General features: G+C 44.3%; 1 protein-coding gene across 4 annotated transcripts in view; it reads left to right on the top strand.

Moving 5' to 3' along the window:
* The first annotated feature begins 1,661 nt into the window (after positions 1–1,661).
* Positions 1,662–20,243, top strand: part of mrpl27 (mitochondrial ribosomal protein L27) — a 41,766-nt gene continuing 23,184 nt past the window's right edge. The window contains exons 1-2 of one of the 4 annotated variants that reach the window (XM_085907012.1): positions 1,686–1,802; positions 8,087–8,133. In XM_085907012.1, the coding sequence (XP_085763138.1) occupies positions 8,088–8,133 (46 nt within the window). In that variant the 5' untranslated portion in view covers positions 1,686–1,802; position 8,087. Of the gene's footprint in view, positions 1,803–8,086; positions 8,134–20,243 lie in introns of all 4 variants that reach the window. The other 3 variants (XM_085907015.1, XM_085907013.1, XM_085907014.1) reach the window with 3 other exon arrangements.

Here is a 20,243-nt window from a genome sequence, read left to right as displayed (position 1 = left end):
TTTATTTATTTATTTATTTATTTATTTATTTATTTATTGTTTATTTATTGGGTTATTTGCTTATTACTTATTCATTGCTCTTGTCTATTCGTTTTTACTCTTTGTGCTATTTGCTTCTATGTGTTGTGTAATGTGTCTAGTCACCGTGGGACGGTGGGAAACATAATTTCGATCTCTTTGTGTGTCTTAACATGTGAAGAAATTGACAATAAAGCAGACTTTGACTTTGACTTTTTGAGATCGACAGGCGGATTGTTGCAGCGTCGACAGTAATGCGGACTCTGTACCGGTCTGTCGTTGTGAAGAGAGAGCTTAGCCAAAAGGCAAAGCTCTCAATTTACCGGTCGATCTATGCTCCTACCCTCACCTATGGTTACAAGCTATGGGTCGTGACCGAAAGAACGAGATCCAGGATACCAGCGCCCGAAATGAGCTTCCTCCGCAGGGTAACCGGGCTTTCCCTTAGAGATATGGTGAGAAGCTCGGTCATCCGGGACACACTCGGAGTAGAGCCTCTGCTTCTCCACGTTGAGAGGAGCCAGATGAGGTGGCTCGGGCATCTCATCAGGATGCCTCCTGGACGCCTCCCTAGGGAAATGTTCCTGGCATTTTCTGCCAGTAGGAGACCCCGGGGACGACCCAGGACGCGCTGGAGAAACTATGTCTCTCAGCTGGCCTGGGAACGCCTTGGGATCCCCCGGGATGAGCTGGATGAAGTGGCTGGGGAGAGGGAAGACTGGGAGTCCCTCCTATAGCTGCTGCCCCTGCGACCCGACCCCATGGATGGATGGATGGATAAATAAACTTGACTAAACTTGACTGTTGAACGCAATGGCAAGCCATTCTGCCTGATTTGTCTGAAGTCATTAGCGCATTTAAAAGCTTCAAATGTTCAGCACCACTTCAGCTCACATCATGGTAATATCGATAAGGACTTTCCAAAAGGGACTGAATTTCGCAAGCGCAAGTTGGACGCTTTGAAAAGTCAGGCAGAAAAACAGGTACAGTTTTTCAAAAAAATTATGAAGCACTCAGAGACTGTCACATTTGCATTGTTTCAATTGGCTAAAACATTGCACAGGCTAAAAAGCCATATAATGAAGGGAAGTATGTTAAAAAATGCCTCAGTGACGTTATTAAAATCTTGTCTCCTGAAAAGACAATCTAAGACGAATGGTCTGTCCCGCCACGCATACTCAGTGAAAAAACGCTATTGTAAATTATTATGTTTTTGTTTGTGGACTTTGTTGAACTGAGAGTTTGTTTGTGTGATACAATGCACACAATGTTCATTGTTGAAAATGTGGTCTTCGGTCTGTCTCAAATTTCTGTCATTGTCATGTTGGTGCGTGACATGATAATGTCACACAATAAATTTGACTGAGCAGAGGTTCGTGTGTGTGTGTGTGTGTGTGTGTGTGTGTGTGTGTGTGTGTGTGTGTGTGTGTGTGTGTGTGAGAGAGCAACAAAAAAAATAACACGCACAAAAGGCGAAAACAATTGACCCCAAACAGATAATAAAATATCTCTAACACCTGGGGGGATCCATTGCACGTTCCTACATCAGTGACTCCAAGTGCACAATAAAATAATTTTAAAAGAAAATAATGCGGCATTACATGATAAATGCGGTTTAGCGTGGTTCGTCTCATTGGACTTGCCGTAGCGTGACATCATCAGTAGGCGCTGGCCCCCTGATCTGATCAGACCAGATTGCGTCCCGACAAGACCTTGATCGGACATAACTTAAACGTTTCACATGGCCATGCTGCGACACTGCTACATCAGATACATTGCTGCTGGTAATGGATGTTTTACTGTTTTCACTTTACTTTGCTACCTGTTAAAAGACAACCATGAATACATCGTTTTCATTAATAGTACTTTGGATGAACTTTCATGTACGATTGAAATAATTGACTTTGTGGTTAATTTATGCACTGTATCAAACGTTTTGTAAGATGTTTGTGTAAATGTTGAAAAAAAACATTTACATAAGAGCAGAGAGAGTTAATACTAGACGTTTCCAGACTGACTAAATTAAGCCAGCCGCAACCTTGATTCTGATTAATGTGCTCCGACGGCGAGCGTCGTTCGCCACCTATTAAATAAAAGCAACAAAGTTAATTAATGGACGACTTTGTATGAAAATTATGTTCGAAAATAACCCCTGTGGTCAGCCAGGGGTGTCCAAACTTTATGCAAGGTGGGCCAGATTTGATCAAATGAAGGGGCCATTTTTTTAACTACAAAAATGTCATCCAAATACACAGTTATTAAATACATTTCATTGTCCCGATTGTCTTTATTTTTTAAATGACAAAATAACCAATAATAAGCCACTCAGGCAGATGTGAACAACTCTAAAAACACAAATTCTGCCTTTCATTCATATCTGAAGAGTCAGATAACATTGAACAAACTGTATGAAATACCTTAAATTTACATGAGTTCAAAATTATTTTTGCCCCATAAACATTTTAAACAAGACTCATTAGTTAACAGCACAGACTTTCAGGCAGGAGGGGGATACACCATCTGGTCCTGGTGCCTTCCTGACCTTCTGTCTCCGGAACATCTGATACACCTCCTCGTCGCGGATCTGTAGTGCGGGCGTGGCTTCTGAAAGACAGAGAGTAGGTGATAACGGCGATGGCGGTGTGAACAGGGTGGTTGTCTGGGAATGTGTGGAAGTTGATTGTGATGCAGGAGGTCCTGTTGTCTGGTTGGACCATTCAAACCTGCAGTAAAACCTGTTAAGCTGGTTTGAAAGCCTTGGGTTCTCCACAGGATGGGGGGTTGGTCTCTTGAAGCCCGTGATGCTCTGCAGGCCTTTCCACACTGATGAAGGATCAGGATTGGCCGAGAGGTGTCTCTCCAAACTCTGCCCATAGCTCCTCCCTTGCTTTCCTAATCTCTCAGCTCAGTGTGTTCCTGGCCTCTCTGAACAGGTCACGGTCGGCTTCCTGACCTTCTGTCGCCGGAACATCTGATACACCTCCTCCTCACGGATCTGTCGTGCAGGCGTGGCTTCTGAAAGACAGAGAGTAGGTGATAACGGCGATGGAGGTGTGAACAGGGGGGTTGTGTGGGGATGTGTGGAAGTTGATTGTGATGCAGGAGGTCCTGTTGTCTGGTTGGACCATTCTAACCTGCAGTAAAACCTGTTAAGCTGGTTTGAAAGCCTTGGGTTCTCCACAGGATGGTGGGTTGGTCCCTTGAAGCCCGTGATGCTCTGCAGGCCTTTCCACACTGATGAGGGATCAGGATTGGCAGAGAGGTGTCTCTCCAAACTCTCCCCATAGCACCTCTTAGCTTTCCTGATCTCTCGGCCTCAGTGTGTTCCTGGCCTCTCTGAACAGGTCACGGTCGCCACTTCTGTAGGCTTCAAGTCAAGTCTATTTGTATAGCCTTAAATCACAAGCAGTCTCAAAGGGCTTCACATAGACAATCAATTGACAATTATTCTCAAAGCATCCCCTGATCTTGGGCTCCCAAAAGGGCAAGGAAAAACTCAAAAACCCCTACCAGGGGAAAAATGAGAAAGCTTGAGAAGGGACCACAGATGGAAGGATCCCCCTTTCAGGATCACCAGGCTGCGATAGATGCAAAGAGGGCACATAAAATACATAATATGGAAATCAAAAAGTGGATGTCCAGGCCAAAGCGAAGAGCTGTCGGAGGTGCCTTTGATTGTCCTGGCAGTATCCTCTAGGAGGGTAATCCGCTGCAGTTCCCTCATGCTGAATTGGTCCACGAGAATCTAGATAGCCGCCGTCAGCTTGGGTGTCACCTAACCACCTCCCCTGCCGGGGTGGGATGGTGGGAGTGGGGTCGGGGAGAGGGAGCAAAAACAAACTCCAGCTGAATCGGCCACTACAGGTTAATTAAAGGCCATATCATAGAAATATGTATTTAAACATGTCTTAAATGTTTTCTACTGAGGTAGCAGTTCTAATATCCATTGGTAGGGCATTCCAGAGCTCTGGAGCCCAAATAGAAAATGCTCTAGCCCCTGCAGACATTTTCTTGGCCCTCGGTGTCACTAAAAGACTAGCGTTTTGCGAACGAAGGTTACGAGACGGAACATAAGGAACAACTAAGTCGACGAGATATGAAGGCGCTAAGCCATACTGTAGACTTTTGATAATGGACTTGGGAAGACCAGGGAATAATGCATTACAGTAGTCCAGGTGCGACGTGATAAATGCATATATAATAATTCGAGAGGATTGGGCGAATCTTAGCAATATTACGAAGGTGAAAAAATGCTATTCTGGTTATATTCTTAATGTGCTTTTGAAAGGAGAGCGTTTGGTCAAATATTACCCCGAGATTAGTTACAGTATCACTCTGAGTGATAGTATGGTTATCTATAGTTATAGTGGTTTCCTTAAATGTTGATAACAAGCTGGACCAATTATCAACATCTCCGTTTTATCTGGGTTAAGACGAAGGAAGTTGAGAGACATCCATTGCTTGATCTCCGCAAGGCATGCCTCAAGATTACAACAGTGCCGCGGATCTGTCATCGATAACGGCATATATAATTGGGTGTCATCCGCGTAACATTCAAAACTAATATTATATTTACGTATTATGTCCCCAAGCGTAGTCATATAAATATTAAATAGAGTTGGTCCTAGTACCGATCCCTGTGGGACACCACACGTAACTTTATAGAGCTCAGAGGACGCATTGCCATGGACCACTTGGTGCGTCCTGTCTGATAGATACGAATGAAACCAGCCTAGTGCTGACCTCGAAATACCAACACAACCTTTAAGACGCTTTAATAAAATATCTAAGTCAACAGTGTCGAAGGCAGCACTAAGATCGATAGTAACAATACCGATGAAGTGTTTGAATCCATAGCTATGAGATCATTAGTCACTTTAGCAAGTGGTGTCTCAGTGGAATGATTCGCTCTAAAACCAGACTGAAAAGATTCATATCGATTATTAGCGACCAGGTAATCAATAAGCTGCTGCGCTACTACCTTTTCAAGCAGTTTTGCTATGAATGGGAGATTTGAAACTGGCCTATAGTTACTGAGACAGTCCGGGTCAAGATTTGGTTGCTTAAGTACCGGTTCAATGATAGCGGCTTTAAAGGCTGTTGGCACTATCCCAGAGGAGACAGACAGATGAATTATATTTAAGCCTCCTTGGCTTTGTGCCGCATCCTGAGGTTTAGTGTAAACCACGGTTTGTTGTTGTACGTGCAGAAGGTGTTAGTCTGAACACACAAGTCCTCACAAAAGCTGATGTATGATGTCACAGTATCGGTGAGTGCATGCAAGTCTGAAGTTGTACCTTCAAAAAAAAAACAATCGGTGCAGTCAAAGCAGGCTTGGAGGTCTTGCTTTGACTCCACTGTCCATTTCCTCACAGTCCTCACCACAGGCGAAGTTTTTAATTTCTGCCTGTAGGTTGAGATCAGATGAACTAGACAGTGGTCCAAGAGTCATAAAGCTGCACGGAGCACAGAGCGGTATGCGTCCTTTATTGCGGAGTAGCAGTGGTCCAGTGTCTGTGCCCCTCTGGTGGGACACGTTATGTGCTGTCTGTATTTGGGGAGTTTGTGTGTGAGGTTCGCTCTGTTAAAATCACCAAAAACAATAATCAGTGAGTTTGGTATTTTTTTCTCCTTGTCTGTTACCTGGTCAGCCAGCAGCTGCGTGGCTTCGATCGCACGTGCGTGTGGTGGAATGTAAACAGCCGCCATTACAATCAAAGAGCATACGCGTGGTGACTAAAAATGTAATAAAAAAAACAAATCATGAATTTTCAGTTCATGAGAAGTGTCTCTAGAAAAAGGCTGCAAGACTCTTTCAACACTGTGACATCAGTACACCAACCTTCGTTAATATAGAAACATAGACTACCTCCCTTTGTTTTTCCCGTGAGCTTCGTCCTGCGATCGGCGTATAGTAGCCGAAATCCAGGCAGCTGCACGGCATGGTCGGGGATGAGTTCGGTGAGCCACGTTTAAGTGAACCGCAGGGCAGCAGATCTGCCAACATCCTTGGGATGAGAAGCAGCAGTTTGTCCATCTTGTTCGCCAGGGAGCGGACATTCGCCAGCTGAATTGATAGTAGGGGAGCACGAAACAGTCTCTGCCTTAACTTCACGAGGGCTCCGGCGCGCTTGCCACGCTGCCGTCTTTGGCATAGCTTGTAGAGCGCTGCCGCTCTGGCTAAAATCTCCGTCAAACAGCCTGGGTCAGTGAAAACCAGAGAGAAAGTACCAGGAGAAGACTGTCCGATGTTTAACATTTCTTCTCTGCTAAAAATGATCCGGGATGGGCAGCAGAAGATGCAAAAAACATACAAAATAACAAAAAGTAGCAGAGAACGAGTCACCGAGGCGGCCTTCCGTGGCGCCATCTTATGACGTCATCAACGTGCCCTACAGACAATCTCCAGATCTTTCTGCGGCATGAGATCGTCAACACAGGAAATTCTTTAACGATCTAATACCGTCATATCACCCACCATTACATAAAATACATAGGTTTACGCCAGGCGTGTCAAATGTACGGCCCACGGGTCGAAACCAGCCCACCAGGTGGTTTAGTCCGGCCCGGGTATGAATTTGCATTATATTTAAAAAAAATAAATAAATGTTGGTCGCTAGATGCGTGTTTTAGCCAGTTCAATCGCTTTACCCACTTTTTCTCTTGGAACGGGCACCCTCACCAGTGGTATTTCTTTGACAAACAAAGAGAAAGGTGGACACAGAGTGTCAGATATTTCAAGAAAATATTGACTTCTCCCTATATGTTCACAGAGGTGAATGGGAAACCTGTGTGCCTGGTGTACATGCAGCAAGTTTCGGTGCTTAAGGAATACGATATTTGGTGCCACTTTGAAACTCAGCATGGTGAAAAACAGCAAAAAAACAGCTTGTACGGAGAACTGAGAAAACAGAAGGTAAATGAAATGTTGGTTGGTCTGTGGAAACGACAATCTGTTTTCACCCGGAGCCGAGATGGCAATGATGCTGCGGTAAAAGCCAGCTACGTAATTGCTAGCCAAGTAGCATTCGCGTCAAAGCCGTACTCTGAGAGGAAATTTATGGAAAAAAAGGGAAAACCTGTTAAGGAATTACAGTGCCCACTTTGGCTTCAGGACCTTGCATTTATGGTTGGTATTATAGAGCACTTGAATATTCTGAACAGAATGTTACAGGGATGCAAAAAAAATCGTAATAGTGTTATGACAGCATATAAAGTTCCAACAGTCCCAATGATCATCGTCACACACATACATCTGGGTGTGGTGAAATTTGTCCTCTGCATTTAACCCATCCCCACGTAATTTTGATCCATCCCCTGGGGGAGAGGGGAGGAGTGAGCAGCAGCAGTGCCGCGCCCGGGAATCATTTGGTGATCTAACCCCCCAATTCCAACCCGTTAATACTGAGTGCCAAGCAGGTAGTCAATGGGTCCCTTTTTTATAGTCTTTGATATGACCCGGCCGGGGTTTGAACCCACAACCCTCCAGTCTCAGGGCGGACACTCTACCACTAGGCCACGGACCTGGTGACATGTGCATTCAAGTTAAAGCTCGCGTCATGGGAGACGCAGATAACTAGCAGAGACCCTGCTCATTTTCCCTGTCTCTGAGATGTGTGCGCAGCAAGTGTTAATCCTGATGTGAAACAGTACAAAGACAAGATTTCAGGGTTGCTGAGGGAGTCTGAGAAACTATTTCAGGTCTTTAGCAAACTTGAGAGAGAATTCACAGTTTCCACCATTCAGTCAGATTTTCCGATGTGCCTATTGACATGCAACTTGAAATCATTGATTTGCAATGTGATGTGGAATTGAAGGACAAATTTGCCTCTGTGGGCTTGGACACATTTTTCAAGTATCTCCTACCATGCTATCCTAAATTGACAGCACTGGCAGCACTGTGGAGAGAGAATTGTGTCTTTTGAAGACACTGTATCTGCTGTTATAGCAGAGCTTGAATTGTCATTCATTTGATCTCCTTGGTTTTCAGTCAATGCAGTCAATGTAAGAGTCACAGGTGGTATAATCACAATTTTGATTGTCCCCGTGTGCTTAATCTGATTTGTAGAATGGAGAGTGAAGTCATCACCAAAGTCCTCATCCAAGTAATGCAGGGTAAAATCCTCTTTTTACAGTGTGAATACTGTAAGCAATTCTTTTTTCTTCTTCCTGCTGTCATGTGTGGTAGCCTCCCAGCAGTGTTCTTGCTTTCTTTTCTGAAACCTTCTCTAATCCGTGGTGTTATGGCGACTATTGCTTACCTGAGGGATTTACCGTAATTTTCAGACTATAAGTCGTGTTTTTTTTTTCATAGTTTGGGTGGCGGGGCCTCTGGATTGGCAGACTGGGGTGGTGGTTCCCCTCTTTAAGAAGGGGGACCGGAGGGGAGGGTGTGTTCCAATTACAGGGGAATCACACTCCTCAGCCTCCCTGGTAAGGTCTATTCAGGGGTGCTGGAGAGGAGGATCCGTCGGGAGGTCGAACTTCGGATTCAGGAGGAGCAGTGTGGCTTTCGTCCTGGCCGTGGAACAGTGGACCAGCTCTACACCCTCGGCAGGATCCTTCAGGGTGCATGGGAGTTTGCCCAACCAGTCCACATGTGTTTTGTGGACTTGGAGAATGCGTTCGACCGTGTCCCTCGGGAGGTTCTCTGGAGGGTGCTTCGGGAGTACGGGGTGCCGAGCCAACTGATAAGGGCGGTTCGGTCCCTGTATCACCGATGCCAGAGTTTGGTCCGCATTTCCGGCAGTAAGTCGGATTCGTTCCCAGTGAGGGTTGGACTCCGCCAAGGCTGCCCTTTGTCACCGATTCTGTTCATAATTTTTATGGACAGAATTTGTAGGCGCAGCCGAGGCGTTGAGGGGGTCTGGTTTGGGGACCTCAGCATCGCGTCTCTGCTTTTTGCAGATGACGTGGTGCTGTTGGCTTCTTCAGTCTGTGATCTCCAGCTCTCACTAGAGCGGTTCGCAGCCGAGTGTGAAGCGGTCGGGATGAGGGTAAGCACTTCCAAATCCGAGTCCATGGTCCTCGGTCGGAAAAGGGTGGAATGCCCTCTCCGGATCGGGGATGAGATCCTGCCCCAAGTGGAGGAGTTCAAGTATCTTGGGGTCTTGTTCACGAGTGAGGGCAGGATGGAGCGCGAGATGGACAGGCGGATCGGTGCAGCGTCGGCAGTAATGCGGACTCTGTACCGGTCCGTCGTGGTGAAGAGAGAGCTGAGCCAAAAGGCAAAGCTCTCGATTTACCGGTCGATCTACGCTCCTACCCTCACCTATGGTCACGAGCTATGGGTCGTGACCGAAAGAACGAGATCCAGGATACAAGTGGCTGAAATGAGTTTCCTCCGTAGGGTGTCCGGGCTCTCCCTTAGAGATAGGGTGAGAAGCTCGGTCATCCGGGAGAGACTCGGAGTAGAGCCGCTGCTCCTCCACGTTGAGAGGAGCCAGATGAAGTGGCTCGGGCATCTCATCAGGATGCCTCCAGGATGCCGCCCTGGGGAGGTGTTCCGGGCATGTCCCACCGGTAGGAGACCCCGGGGTCGACCCAGGACGCGCTGGAGAGACTACGTCTCTCGGCTGGCCTGGGAACGCCTTGGGATCCCCCGGGATGAGCTGGAGGAAGTGGCTGGGGAGAGGGAGGTCTGGGAGTCCCTCCTAAAGCTGCTGCCCCCGCGACCCGACCCTGAATAAGCGGAAGAAGATGAAGGTGAAGATGAAGAAGGGTGGCGGGGCGACTTATACTCAGGAGTGACCCCGACTTCCATCCACAGAGGGGAAAGAAAGCTCCATTGAGTGTGACCGGGCATGCGTAAAAGCCATGTCCGAGCCCCATCCACCGTCCCCGGACAGCCACCCGGCCGAGCGCCGAACCCCGACTTCCATCCACAGAGGTGAAAGAGAGCAGGACCGGGCGTGCGTAAAAGCCATAATAGTTTTTCAAACCTTTCTGTGTCACTCCAAATCATTAAATCCTTCAAACTCTTCCTCCTCCGTGTCACTTACAAACAAAGCCGCTAATGATGCCGGTAGTACGTGGGGCCCTTTGTCATCCCGTGATCGAATGCACAGGTGACATCACTTGCAGTTCAAATGATAGCAATCCCTTGCTACATCGCGGTGCATTTATCGGGGTGTCACTACATCGCAGATTTTTGAATTTGGAAAATTTGTGAAAAAGATCACATAAGTCGCTCCTGAGTATAAGTCCGCCCCCCCCCCCCAGCCAAACTATGACAAAAACCGCGACTTATAGTCCGGAAATTACGGTGTATATGTACATGTATGAGTTCATGAGTACATGCATGCATAACATAGGATAGTAACATAAAGAATGGAAAATCACAAATTCATTTATCAGAACTACAGCTCTCCATCTGGCTTTGGCCATGTTCAACATCAAACAGGGTAGGCATCAAATTACGCAAGTTGGTCACTGTCATCTTGTTCACGCCGGACAAACATCACATTTTTGGACAGCAAATGCTGATGTCAACATTTTAGTCACCATGTGACGAATACAAAGTATGATGCGCAATGTAAAAATACAGAGAAATAGTGGCATGGCAATTAAAAAACTGTAACTTTCAAGAGAAACTGCTTCCAATTGCCGTCAAACGGCCACCAAAAGGGATGGAACATAGCTCTACGAAGGTTGGGCTTCTAGAGCAACCTCAATGTGGGTGTCATCGTCTCCCATGGGAAAAGTCAGAGCACCACCTTTTTGTCCTGTGTTTCTATGTTTGCATTCATCTGGTACGTCTGAGCACCAGACACTGTCATGAGGACGGAAGGTGGGAGCAACAGCTGCACGTGTCATTCGCTGACGATGTTCCTGAAAATGTGTCAGACTGAGGAACACAGTGTGATCTGACACAAATACGGAGGCATGCATATGTGCCATCCCATTGACTTGGAAGGACTCCGTAGCCTCGTGGTCCACAGAGCCACTATTTTCTAGACTCATGGTGGTGATGCAGCGTCTTGCGTTTCCCACCTTAATTCCATCAACATGATTCCGTTGGAAACACAGGGGATGTGATGGCACAACAACCCTGTGTCGACGTCCAGAAGAGTTGTGTGCCGTTGTCATCTGATGATGCTGTATATTCAGGTGTGGTATGTTAGGTGCACACACTGCTATCCTGGCACTCAGTGGAGATGTTCAAGGCTCCCACCCAGTCGTCGTCAATGCATTTGTGGGTTTCATTTCCTTGGATGTAACACGTGTACTTCATTCCAGGTAGCCTTTTTGTTGAGGCCACTTGTGGCATCTTTCATCCTTCACAGTCACATTGAGATCATTCCTAAATAATTTGATCACAGGTTTCTTTCTGTGAGTTCAGGGCGGTAGCGTTAGGATCACTGACTGAGACAGCATTCTCCCATAGAGGCCATACATTTCACTTCACTAATGTCCATCACTTTGGCCTCCAGGTGAACTTGCATGGAGGAAGGGGGAGTCTGAAACACACACACAGCACGCTTCCTGGGTCGGATCTCACAGTGAACTTTACTCACTGGTAACAAGTGTTGGTTTTGTATGGGTTTCTGGGGTCCCATGACCAGTCCTCAAAGTTCTCATTGTATGACCATCTTTGTCCTTGGTCGACATTGACACATACTGGTACCACATGTTGTCTGCATGTGGTATGTCTGGGTTTAGTTTTATATACTTTGTCAACAGTTTGGTCGTCATTCTCTTGATTCAAGCGGAAGTTCTACGTTCCCCTTTGGGATCCTGGACACTCCATGTCATTTGCAAGCATGCTACAGCCACAGCACAGACAAGCACTCTTGAGTGCCATTTTCTGTTCAGTTCCACAAAGCCACCTGAACCCCTTGGGAGCTAAATGGCCAGGGTTCTTAGTGCTTCACTGGTTTGAGACTGATTCCAAACTAAAATTGACACCCCCTTTGTAGCCAGACTTCACCCTGACCAGGGCCTAGAAGCCAAGCGCTCTGCAGCTTACAGTGGCTGAGATGTATTCAGCTAAGTCTTTCTGTGATCTTAACGGTAGTGGGTGTGGCAAGTAGGACTTGGAATGGTCTCTCCCACCATAGTTTGCCCAGTTTGTCCTTTTTGACAACCTTTATGTCATCCCAGTCTCCTGGCTTGGGGCGGTTGTTGACCTGTGAACGGGAAGAAAAATCAGGCGGCAGTAAATTTGCATTTGACACATTTTCCAGTTTGTTTTCAAAAGGTGTTAACCCTTCTTAAGTGGGGGTGATTCTCATAAAGAGTTTTTTTTTAGGTTCCCGTGTGGATCATGCTTAACCCAAACAGGACACGCTTAAAAATGTTTTTCACTAAGATTCTAAATCAAAGGTAACTCAGCCTGCATTTTTCTCTCATCCTATCAGTCGTTAATTTCTGCTCATTTGCATCTCTCTCTCTCACACACACACACACACACACACACACACACACACACACACACACACACAGCCTCCATTACACACGTCTCATTCTCTTCAAGCTCTCTTCAAGCTGTTAACACAGTCATACATCATTTTCAATTCACACTCATTCGAATTTATCCTATCTCAAGGTTCTTGATAAAAGAATCCACCAATCTAAAAAATGACACCAAATAATTACCATCAAAATAATCTGAGCGTTTTTGTTGGTTTTAAGTTCAACTAACTCATTCTCTCGGGTTTAACTCGCATGTTATTGTTAGTATAGTCTTATAACGCAACCAAACAATAATTCCCTCTTAAATTTAGCATTGCAATGTCTTAAATTCACAATTTTGCTTCATCCAATTCCAGAAAGCATGTTCTCTCTTTCTTTTGAATTTCTCATCAGGGCCACACATTAATCCAGTGTGGACCAGTTTCTGCCCACAAACAAATCTCTTTGTTTTCCCTCTCTCTTAATATTAGTTTGAAGAGGAAGTTATGTTATTCTACAACATTCACTATTATATTTATTCCTCACACCTTTTGATTTGCCACTCCTTCCACATAATTCATCCAATTCACTCCATTCCAATTTTGACTTATTCCAAAAATTCACATCATTTAGCACATTCAAATCACACCAGGGAAGGTTTTCAACATTCCCGAAATTGCTAAATTACAAAATGTCACATTTTCACATTAAATTATTAATTCCTTGTATGGCACGCTCAAACTTGGCCAATAAAGGATTGATTGATTGATTGATTGATTAAAATGTCTGCAAAATTTCACAAAATTCATTTTTCACCTGTAATTTCTACATTTTTCAGCTGATTAAATTCTGCTTCAACATTATTCTGTTGCATTTCCAAAGTATTTATTCATCTTCTTTTTCGCCTTCACACGCAATTTCTCCAAAAATTGCATTTTCTAGTTTCAAAATAATTTAGTTTTTTGTGTTGCGGTGCAAATAGAATAGACCACAGTCTAGTAAATTTCTTTGCACACTATTTTAGCCAAATTCATCTTTTTAACACATAGACACACAGAGAACACAAGGACAAAACAAGGGCCCACAATAAAGACAGTACACAAACAACATCAACAAACAACGCTGCGCAAACGTCATCTTCTATTTGACGCTTTGGTTTTACGATTTTCTCATATTAATGGCCTTTATCTTCCAATAAGGTTTGACACCTGCATCATTCGCATACATCAGCATCGTTTATACTTTGGAGAAATTTAACAGCCTTGGTCATACTTCTTGTTTGTATAGGTCTAATTGACTGACCATGACATCTTTCGGGATTATATGGGGGAGATTTCAGGTCTTTTAAATTTAGATGTATGTTTTGCAGAGGAGCAGAAGAAGGTTTTCCCTCAGGCTCGTCTGCTTGAGCCACGCCTTAACAGTGCGCCTTGTCTGACAAACATACGTGCGACCTCATCACTTTTAATGACAATCGCCTCAAGTTTGGTAACTTATTTAACATATTTCTCATCTCCTGATACATTGTTATTTTAATCAATTTAGTCCAACTGTCAAATCGTAGGGATTTCTAAAGCTGGAATGTTTGCTTTAGTGGGACAATGACTTCCTGTGGCAATTCCTGCTTCGACCAGTTTCGTGAATTCTTGCCTGTGCTTCCACAGAAATTCATTATTTTTTCCCCACTATGTTACATGCAACACAATCTCGAAAGATATGTCTTACCATTCACACACATTCACGCTGTGGAATTTTCCAACACAACGAGGTGTTTTTGCGTCTACAAGTTAGATCTGTAGACCGAATTCCTGTACCTCGGAATTCATTACAAGGACTCCGCCGTCCTTACCGTGGACCCTCTTCTCTGGGGTCACATCGCGGGATTTTCTAACACAAGGTGTATTTTCATCTACAAGTTACATCTGTAGACAGAATTCCTTTTCCTCGTAATTCATTACAAGGACTCCGCCGTCCTAACCAGGGTACCCTCTTTTCCGGGGACTCGAACCCCACCGGGGACTTGAACCCCAACACGTTGCCAATGAAGAGACTCACCCGGGTCTGCGAAAGACTTCTCCGATGACCCCATCAATCGTCGCCGCCGAGAGGTGCTGAACTGGACTTTGCTGGCCTGGTGGAAGAACATCGCTCCCCAGGGCTTTCCTTCAGGCGTCCTGTGACCCCTGCCACGCACGGATTTGGCGTCTTCAACACTCCTCGGATCAGCGAGCAGGTTTCTTGGGATCCCGGACGAGCCCCCAAAAATGTTGGGTCTTCAATATTTACCAAGAATTTCACAAAGATAGTGACTTGTCTTCATCAGCCAACGACTTCTGCAGGAGGGCGCCCGGGACACACTGTGTGTGTGTGTCCCAAACCGCGCTCCAGCCACAGGCTGGCTTCTTTTATTGAATAATTGCAATGGGTGGAGTTTAGACAAATGTACAGCTTCTCATGTTCACAGTAGTACGTTCAGCTCATGATTTCAGAAAAACAATGTCACCGATGTCATTGTTCAAACCAGGATGTTCTTGCTTAAAGGGACTCATGGTTCCAGCCATATGCATCCTCTACCATGAAAAACACCATTGTTCTCTTAACATTCTATATCGGTTGGAAATTCCCTGGGCACAAGGTCAAACTGCCATAGAGCGAACATCTTCCATTAGGAACATAAAGAATCTAATGATAATATATAACATTTTTCCCAACAGACTCCGTCCGTTATTACATTCTCGTTACTCTGAGGATTGCATCAACTCTAATCATGCCTCCAAAGGAAGCAAGTGGGAGCAGTAAAACCATCCTAAAACACAAAGACACTCCCTAAAGCAATGCGACAGTGAGCGCCCCCCCGCTGCACTGCGGGTGGTTGCGCGATCTGACCAAATTAAGCTCCCTGCACACTGAGGTCCACTTCAATTTTGGAAAGTCCATTAGGACTTTCAAAATATCTTCTAAATTCTAGTGACCGCTCTTTCACAATAATGCAACCAGCGCGGTGCAGTTGCGCGGTCGGCGGCGCGCTATGGTTGCGCATTCAGCAATGCGCTGCAGTTGCGCGATCGGACAAGATTAAGCTCCCTGCGCACTGAGGTCCACTTAAATTTTGGAAAGTCCATTAGGACTTTCAAAATATTTTCTAAATTTCAGCGATGGCTCTGTCACAATAATGCGTCCAGTGCGGTGCAGTTGCGCGGTCAGCGACGCGCTACGGTTGCGCATTCGGCGATGCGCTTCAGTTGCGCGATCGGGCAAAAATGCGCAAATGAAAAAAATGACGTTTTGGTTTTGTTTTGCTTGGAACGGATTAAATTTTTTTCCATTATTTGTAATGGGAAAACCTGATTCGGAATTCGAACGATTCACTTTTCGAACAGCCTTCTGGAACGGATTGTGTTCGAAAACCGAGGCTCCATAGTGTTTTATTTCGTGTAGCAACTTGTATATGTTTTTATCGTTACAGTTCAGTAGTTGTTGGCTCGTTGACCTCTTGTTTAGTTAAATAAAGAGCCATTTACCAAACCCACGTCTTTCCTGGTACTTTGTTAAAGCTACAATATACACTGCTCAAAAAAATTAAAGGAACAGTTTTTTATCAGGGTATGGCATGAATTCAATTATACTTTTCTGATAAGGGTTTGGTCTGGCACGTGGCAGAGGGGGTTGTTAATCACTTTCAGCTTCATTGGTGTTGATGGAATTAACAACAGGTACACTAGAGGGGCAACAACGAGATGGTCCCCAAAACGGGACTGGTTTTGCAGGTGGAGGCCATTTCAAGCTCCTCCCTCTTGATCTTTTTTAACAGTTTTTCCACGTGTTGGCTTTAGCAAGAGTCATTAAGCATGGAAGCATGAGGCGATTTCTTGACACATCCATGCGTGCTGTTGGAAGAAGATTTGATGTCTCCCAGTACAATCTCCAGAGCATGGAGGAGATTCCAGGAGACAGGCAGTTACTCTAGGAGAGCTGCACAGGGCCGTAGATGGTCCTCATCCCATCAGCAGGACCGATATCTGCTGCTTTGAGCAAGGAGGAACAGGTTAAGCACTGCCCAAGCCCTACAGAATGACCTTCAGCAGGCTACTGGTGTGAATGTTTTTGCCCAAACAGTCAGAAACAGACTTCACGAGGGTGGCCTCAGGGCATGACGTCCTGTAGTGTGCCCTATGCTCACTACTCAGCACCGTGGAGCTCGATTGGCATTTGCCATAGAACACCAGAATTGGCAAGTCCGCCACTGGTGCCCTGTGCTTTTCACAGATGAGAGCAGATTTACCCTGAGCATCTGTGACACACGTGAAAGGGTCTGGAGAAGCCAAGGAGAGCGCTATGCTGCCTGCAACATCATTCAGCATGACCGGTTCGGTGGTGGGCCAGTGATGGTCTGGGGAGGCATTTCCACGGAGGGACGAACAGACCTCTACAGGCTAGAGAACGGCATTCTGACTGCCATTGGGTATTGGGATGAAATCCTTGCACCCATGGTCAGACCCTACGCTGGTGCAGTAGGTCCTGGGTTCCTCCTGATCCAAGACATTCCCGGCCTCATGTGGCAAGAGTATGCAGACAGTATTTGGAGCATGAAGGAATTGACACAATTGAATGGCCCTCACGATCACCTGATCTAAACCCGATATAACACCTTTGGGACATAATGTTTCGGTCCATCAGACGCCGCCAGGTTGCTTGTTAGACTTTGCAGGTGCTCACTTATGCCCTTAGACAGATCTGGGAGGACATCCCACAAGACACCATCTGTCGTCTCATTAGGAGCATGCCGCGACGTTGTCAAGCATGCATACAAGCATGTGGGGGCTACACAAGATATTGAAAAGAGTTTTGAATTGCAGAAATTAAATTTAGGCAAAAATGGACGAGCTTGCCACATCATTTTTTCACTTTGATTTTTGGGGTGTCTATATACTGAGCCCTCTGTAGAGTGAAAACTTTTATTTCCATCAAAAGATGTGGCATCCTTTTGTTCCTGAGACATTAAACTGTCCATATCAGTATAAATATCCAACTTTTTTTTCACCATAGAAATCTGATGTGTTTTCAAAGTGTTCCTTTAATTATTTTGAGCTGTGTGTGTGTGTGTGTGTGTGTGTGTGTGTGTGTGTGTGTGTGTGTGTGTGTGTGTGTGTGTGTGTGTGTGTGTGTGTGTGTGTGTGTGTGTGTGTGTGTGTGTGTGTGTGTGTGTGTGTGTGTGTGTATATATGTGTATGTATGTATATGTGTGTATATATGTATGTGTGTATATGTGTATATGTGTGTATATGTGTATATGTGTATATGTGTATATGTATATATGTATATGTATGTATATGTATATGTATATGTATATATATATGTATATATGTATATGTATATATATATATGTATGTGTATATATGTGTGTATATGTGTGTATATGTGTGTATATGTGTATGTATATGTGTATATATATGTGTGTATATATGTGTATATATATGTATGTATATGTATGTATATGTATATATATGTATATATATGTATATATATGTATATATATATATATATATATATATATCATCCTGGTCTGAACCCCAGCTACTTTTCAGTGTTTTTTCACATTTGGCATTCTCATCCCTGTATTTATGGCCGGCCCGCCTGCACGGTCAAACTGAATAAAAAAGTCATGAAACTTTAAACTGTAATTCCTCCTATTACCAAAGTGTGGGGGCACCACCCCTCTCCGCTCATTTCTTCCATGGCGACTGCAAAGAAAATGAGGAAAGTTGACATTGAGGGCCGTCGCTTTCAAGAGAAATGGGAGTTACAATACTTCAGTTAAAATCAAGCCAACTGTGTTTGTCTAATTTGTAAAGAGGCGGTTGTCTTGTTTAAGAGACACTGTCAGACTAAACATGCTAACACACATGACAAGCTAACAGGGAGTGACCGCACTGATAAAGTGAAGCAGCTCCAAGCTGAACTGGCATCACAACAGCGATTCTTCACGTGGGGCAGCGAGTCAAAAATAAATTTCACTAAAGCAAGCTACGAAGTGGTCATGTTAATACTGTTGATGTTATAAACCTGTAACAGTGTAACTTTGTGTGTGCGTGTGTGTGGACGCGTTTGTGTGCGTGTAGCATGTAGATGTAGCTAAATTATACATTCTGTAAAATGTGTTTTTAGAACTTTTATAACAACTTTTTTATAACAAGGTACTAGTGTACAGACTGTCAACTGTTTTAGAACTCTTAGAAAAAAAAATTATAACAAGGTACAATACTGTAAATATGTTTTTAGAACTCATTATTATGATAACAACTTTTTTATAGCTGCAATTGTGTGGGCATTCCCTGCCTTCTGCTGGTGTGCGGGCAACTTTGATGCCATAGTTCCTCGATTTATAATTTTCATTTTAAATTTTTTATATTTTTCTTGGGGGGGGCATCCGCGATGTACTGAAGCCACAATAAATGAACCTCAACATAGTGAGGGATTACTGTATCAGAAAAATAGGTCTATTGGGCTCAGAGCATGTGCAAACTATACTCCTTTTAACACGAAAACCTCAAAGAAGCAATTGTGCGGCAAAAAATGGAACTGCTGTCAGTGTTTCAACCGAGGTATTTAACACACGGTTAAATAAACTGGGGAATATACCGTATTTTTCGGACTATAAATTGCTCCAGAGTATAAGTCGCACCAGCCATAAAATGCACAATTAAGTGAAAGAAAGCATATAAATCGCACTGGAGTATAAATCGCACTTTTGGGCAAATTCATTTGTCAAAATCCAACACCAAGAACAGACATGAACCAGCAACAACAGGCTAAACGATAAGGTATGCTAACGTGACGTACACACAAACGAGGAGCTGAGAACGGGCCTGATATAACATTCAGAGTTATTCAAATAAGTACCGTAATTTTCGGACTATATTTTGGAAATAAGCATTACATAAATAACACGTTTATCAAACCATCCGTCACTCCAATTCATTAAATCCATCGATCGTCCTTTATGTAAACAATGCCGCATATGCGCAGGTGACGTCGGACTCGTAAGTTGCATTTCTAATTATTCCACAGACCCATATAACAATATATGAAGTATATTTCAAATAACTATCATATCACAACAATATTATCAAACCATCTATGTCACTCCAAATCATTAAATCCATCGATCAAATTCCTCGTCCTTTATGTCAACAACGTGTGCCGCACAGATCTAGTGTATAACTATATTGTAGCGTTACCAAAGTACCAGGAAATACGTGGGTTTGGTAAATCACTCCAAATCATTAAATCCTTCAATCGTGGGGCCCTTCGTCAACTTCTTCATTCCGTGATCGAATCCTTTATGTAAACAACCGCTGCGCGGCGCCACTGACATCACTTGCAGTTCAAATTACAGTAATCCCTTGCTACATCGCGGTTCGTTTATCGCGGTTTCACTACATCGCGGATTTTTGAATTTTGAAAATTTGTGGAAAAGTTCACATACAAGTCGCTCCTGAGTATAACCCCCCCCCCCCCCCCCAACTATGAAAAGAATCATGACTTCTAGTCAGAAAATTACGGTATTTTGACCTGAAAAAAACTTTGTCAGGAGCTTTTTTTTTTTTATTTGCTTTAATCCATGCAACCATAATGCTACAAGCAGCAGACCTTTGTAGTTTTTCTGTCTTATTTAAAAAATTTTGTCTGAGCCCACAATTTTGAGAGTGGTGTGTTTGGCGAGGCAGAGTGCATTCGGAACTTAGTATTTCCGAAAGCATGCCCACAGGTCTTCTGCCACACTGGTGAAATTTAAAATGGATTTTTAATACATTTTCGACTGTGGTCAACGA

This window comes from Syngnathus leptorhynchus, chromosome 3 (assembly GCF_054491065.1).
Source record: "Syngnathus leptorhynchus isolate UIUO chromosome 3, UIUO_Slep, whole genome shotgun sequence".
NCBI classification, from domain to species: domain Eukaryota; kingdom Metazoa; phylum Chordata; class Actinopteri; order Syngnathiformes; family Syngnathidae; genus Syngnathus; species Syngnathus leptorhynchus.
This window is presented reverse-complemented; position numbering and strand designations above follow the sequence as displayed.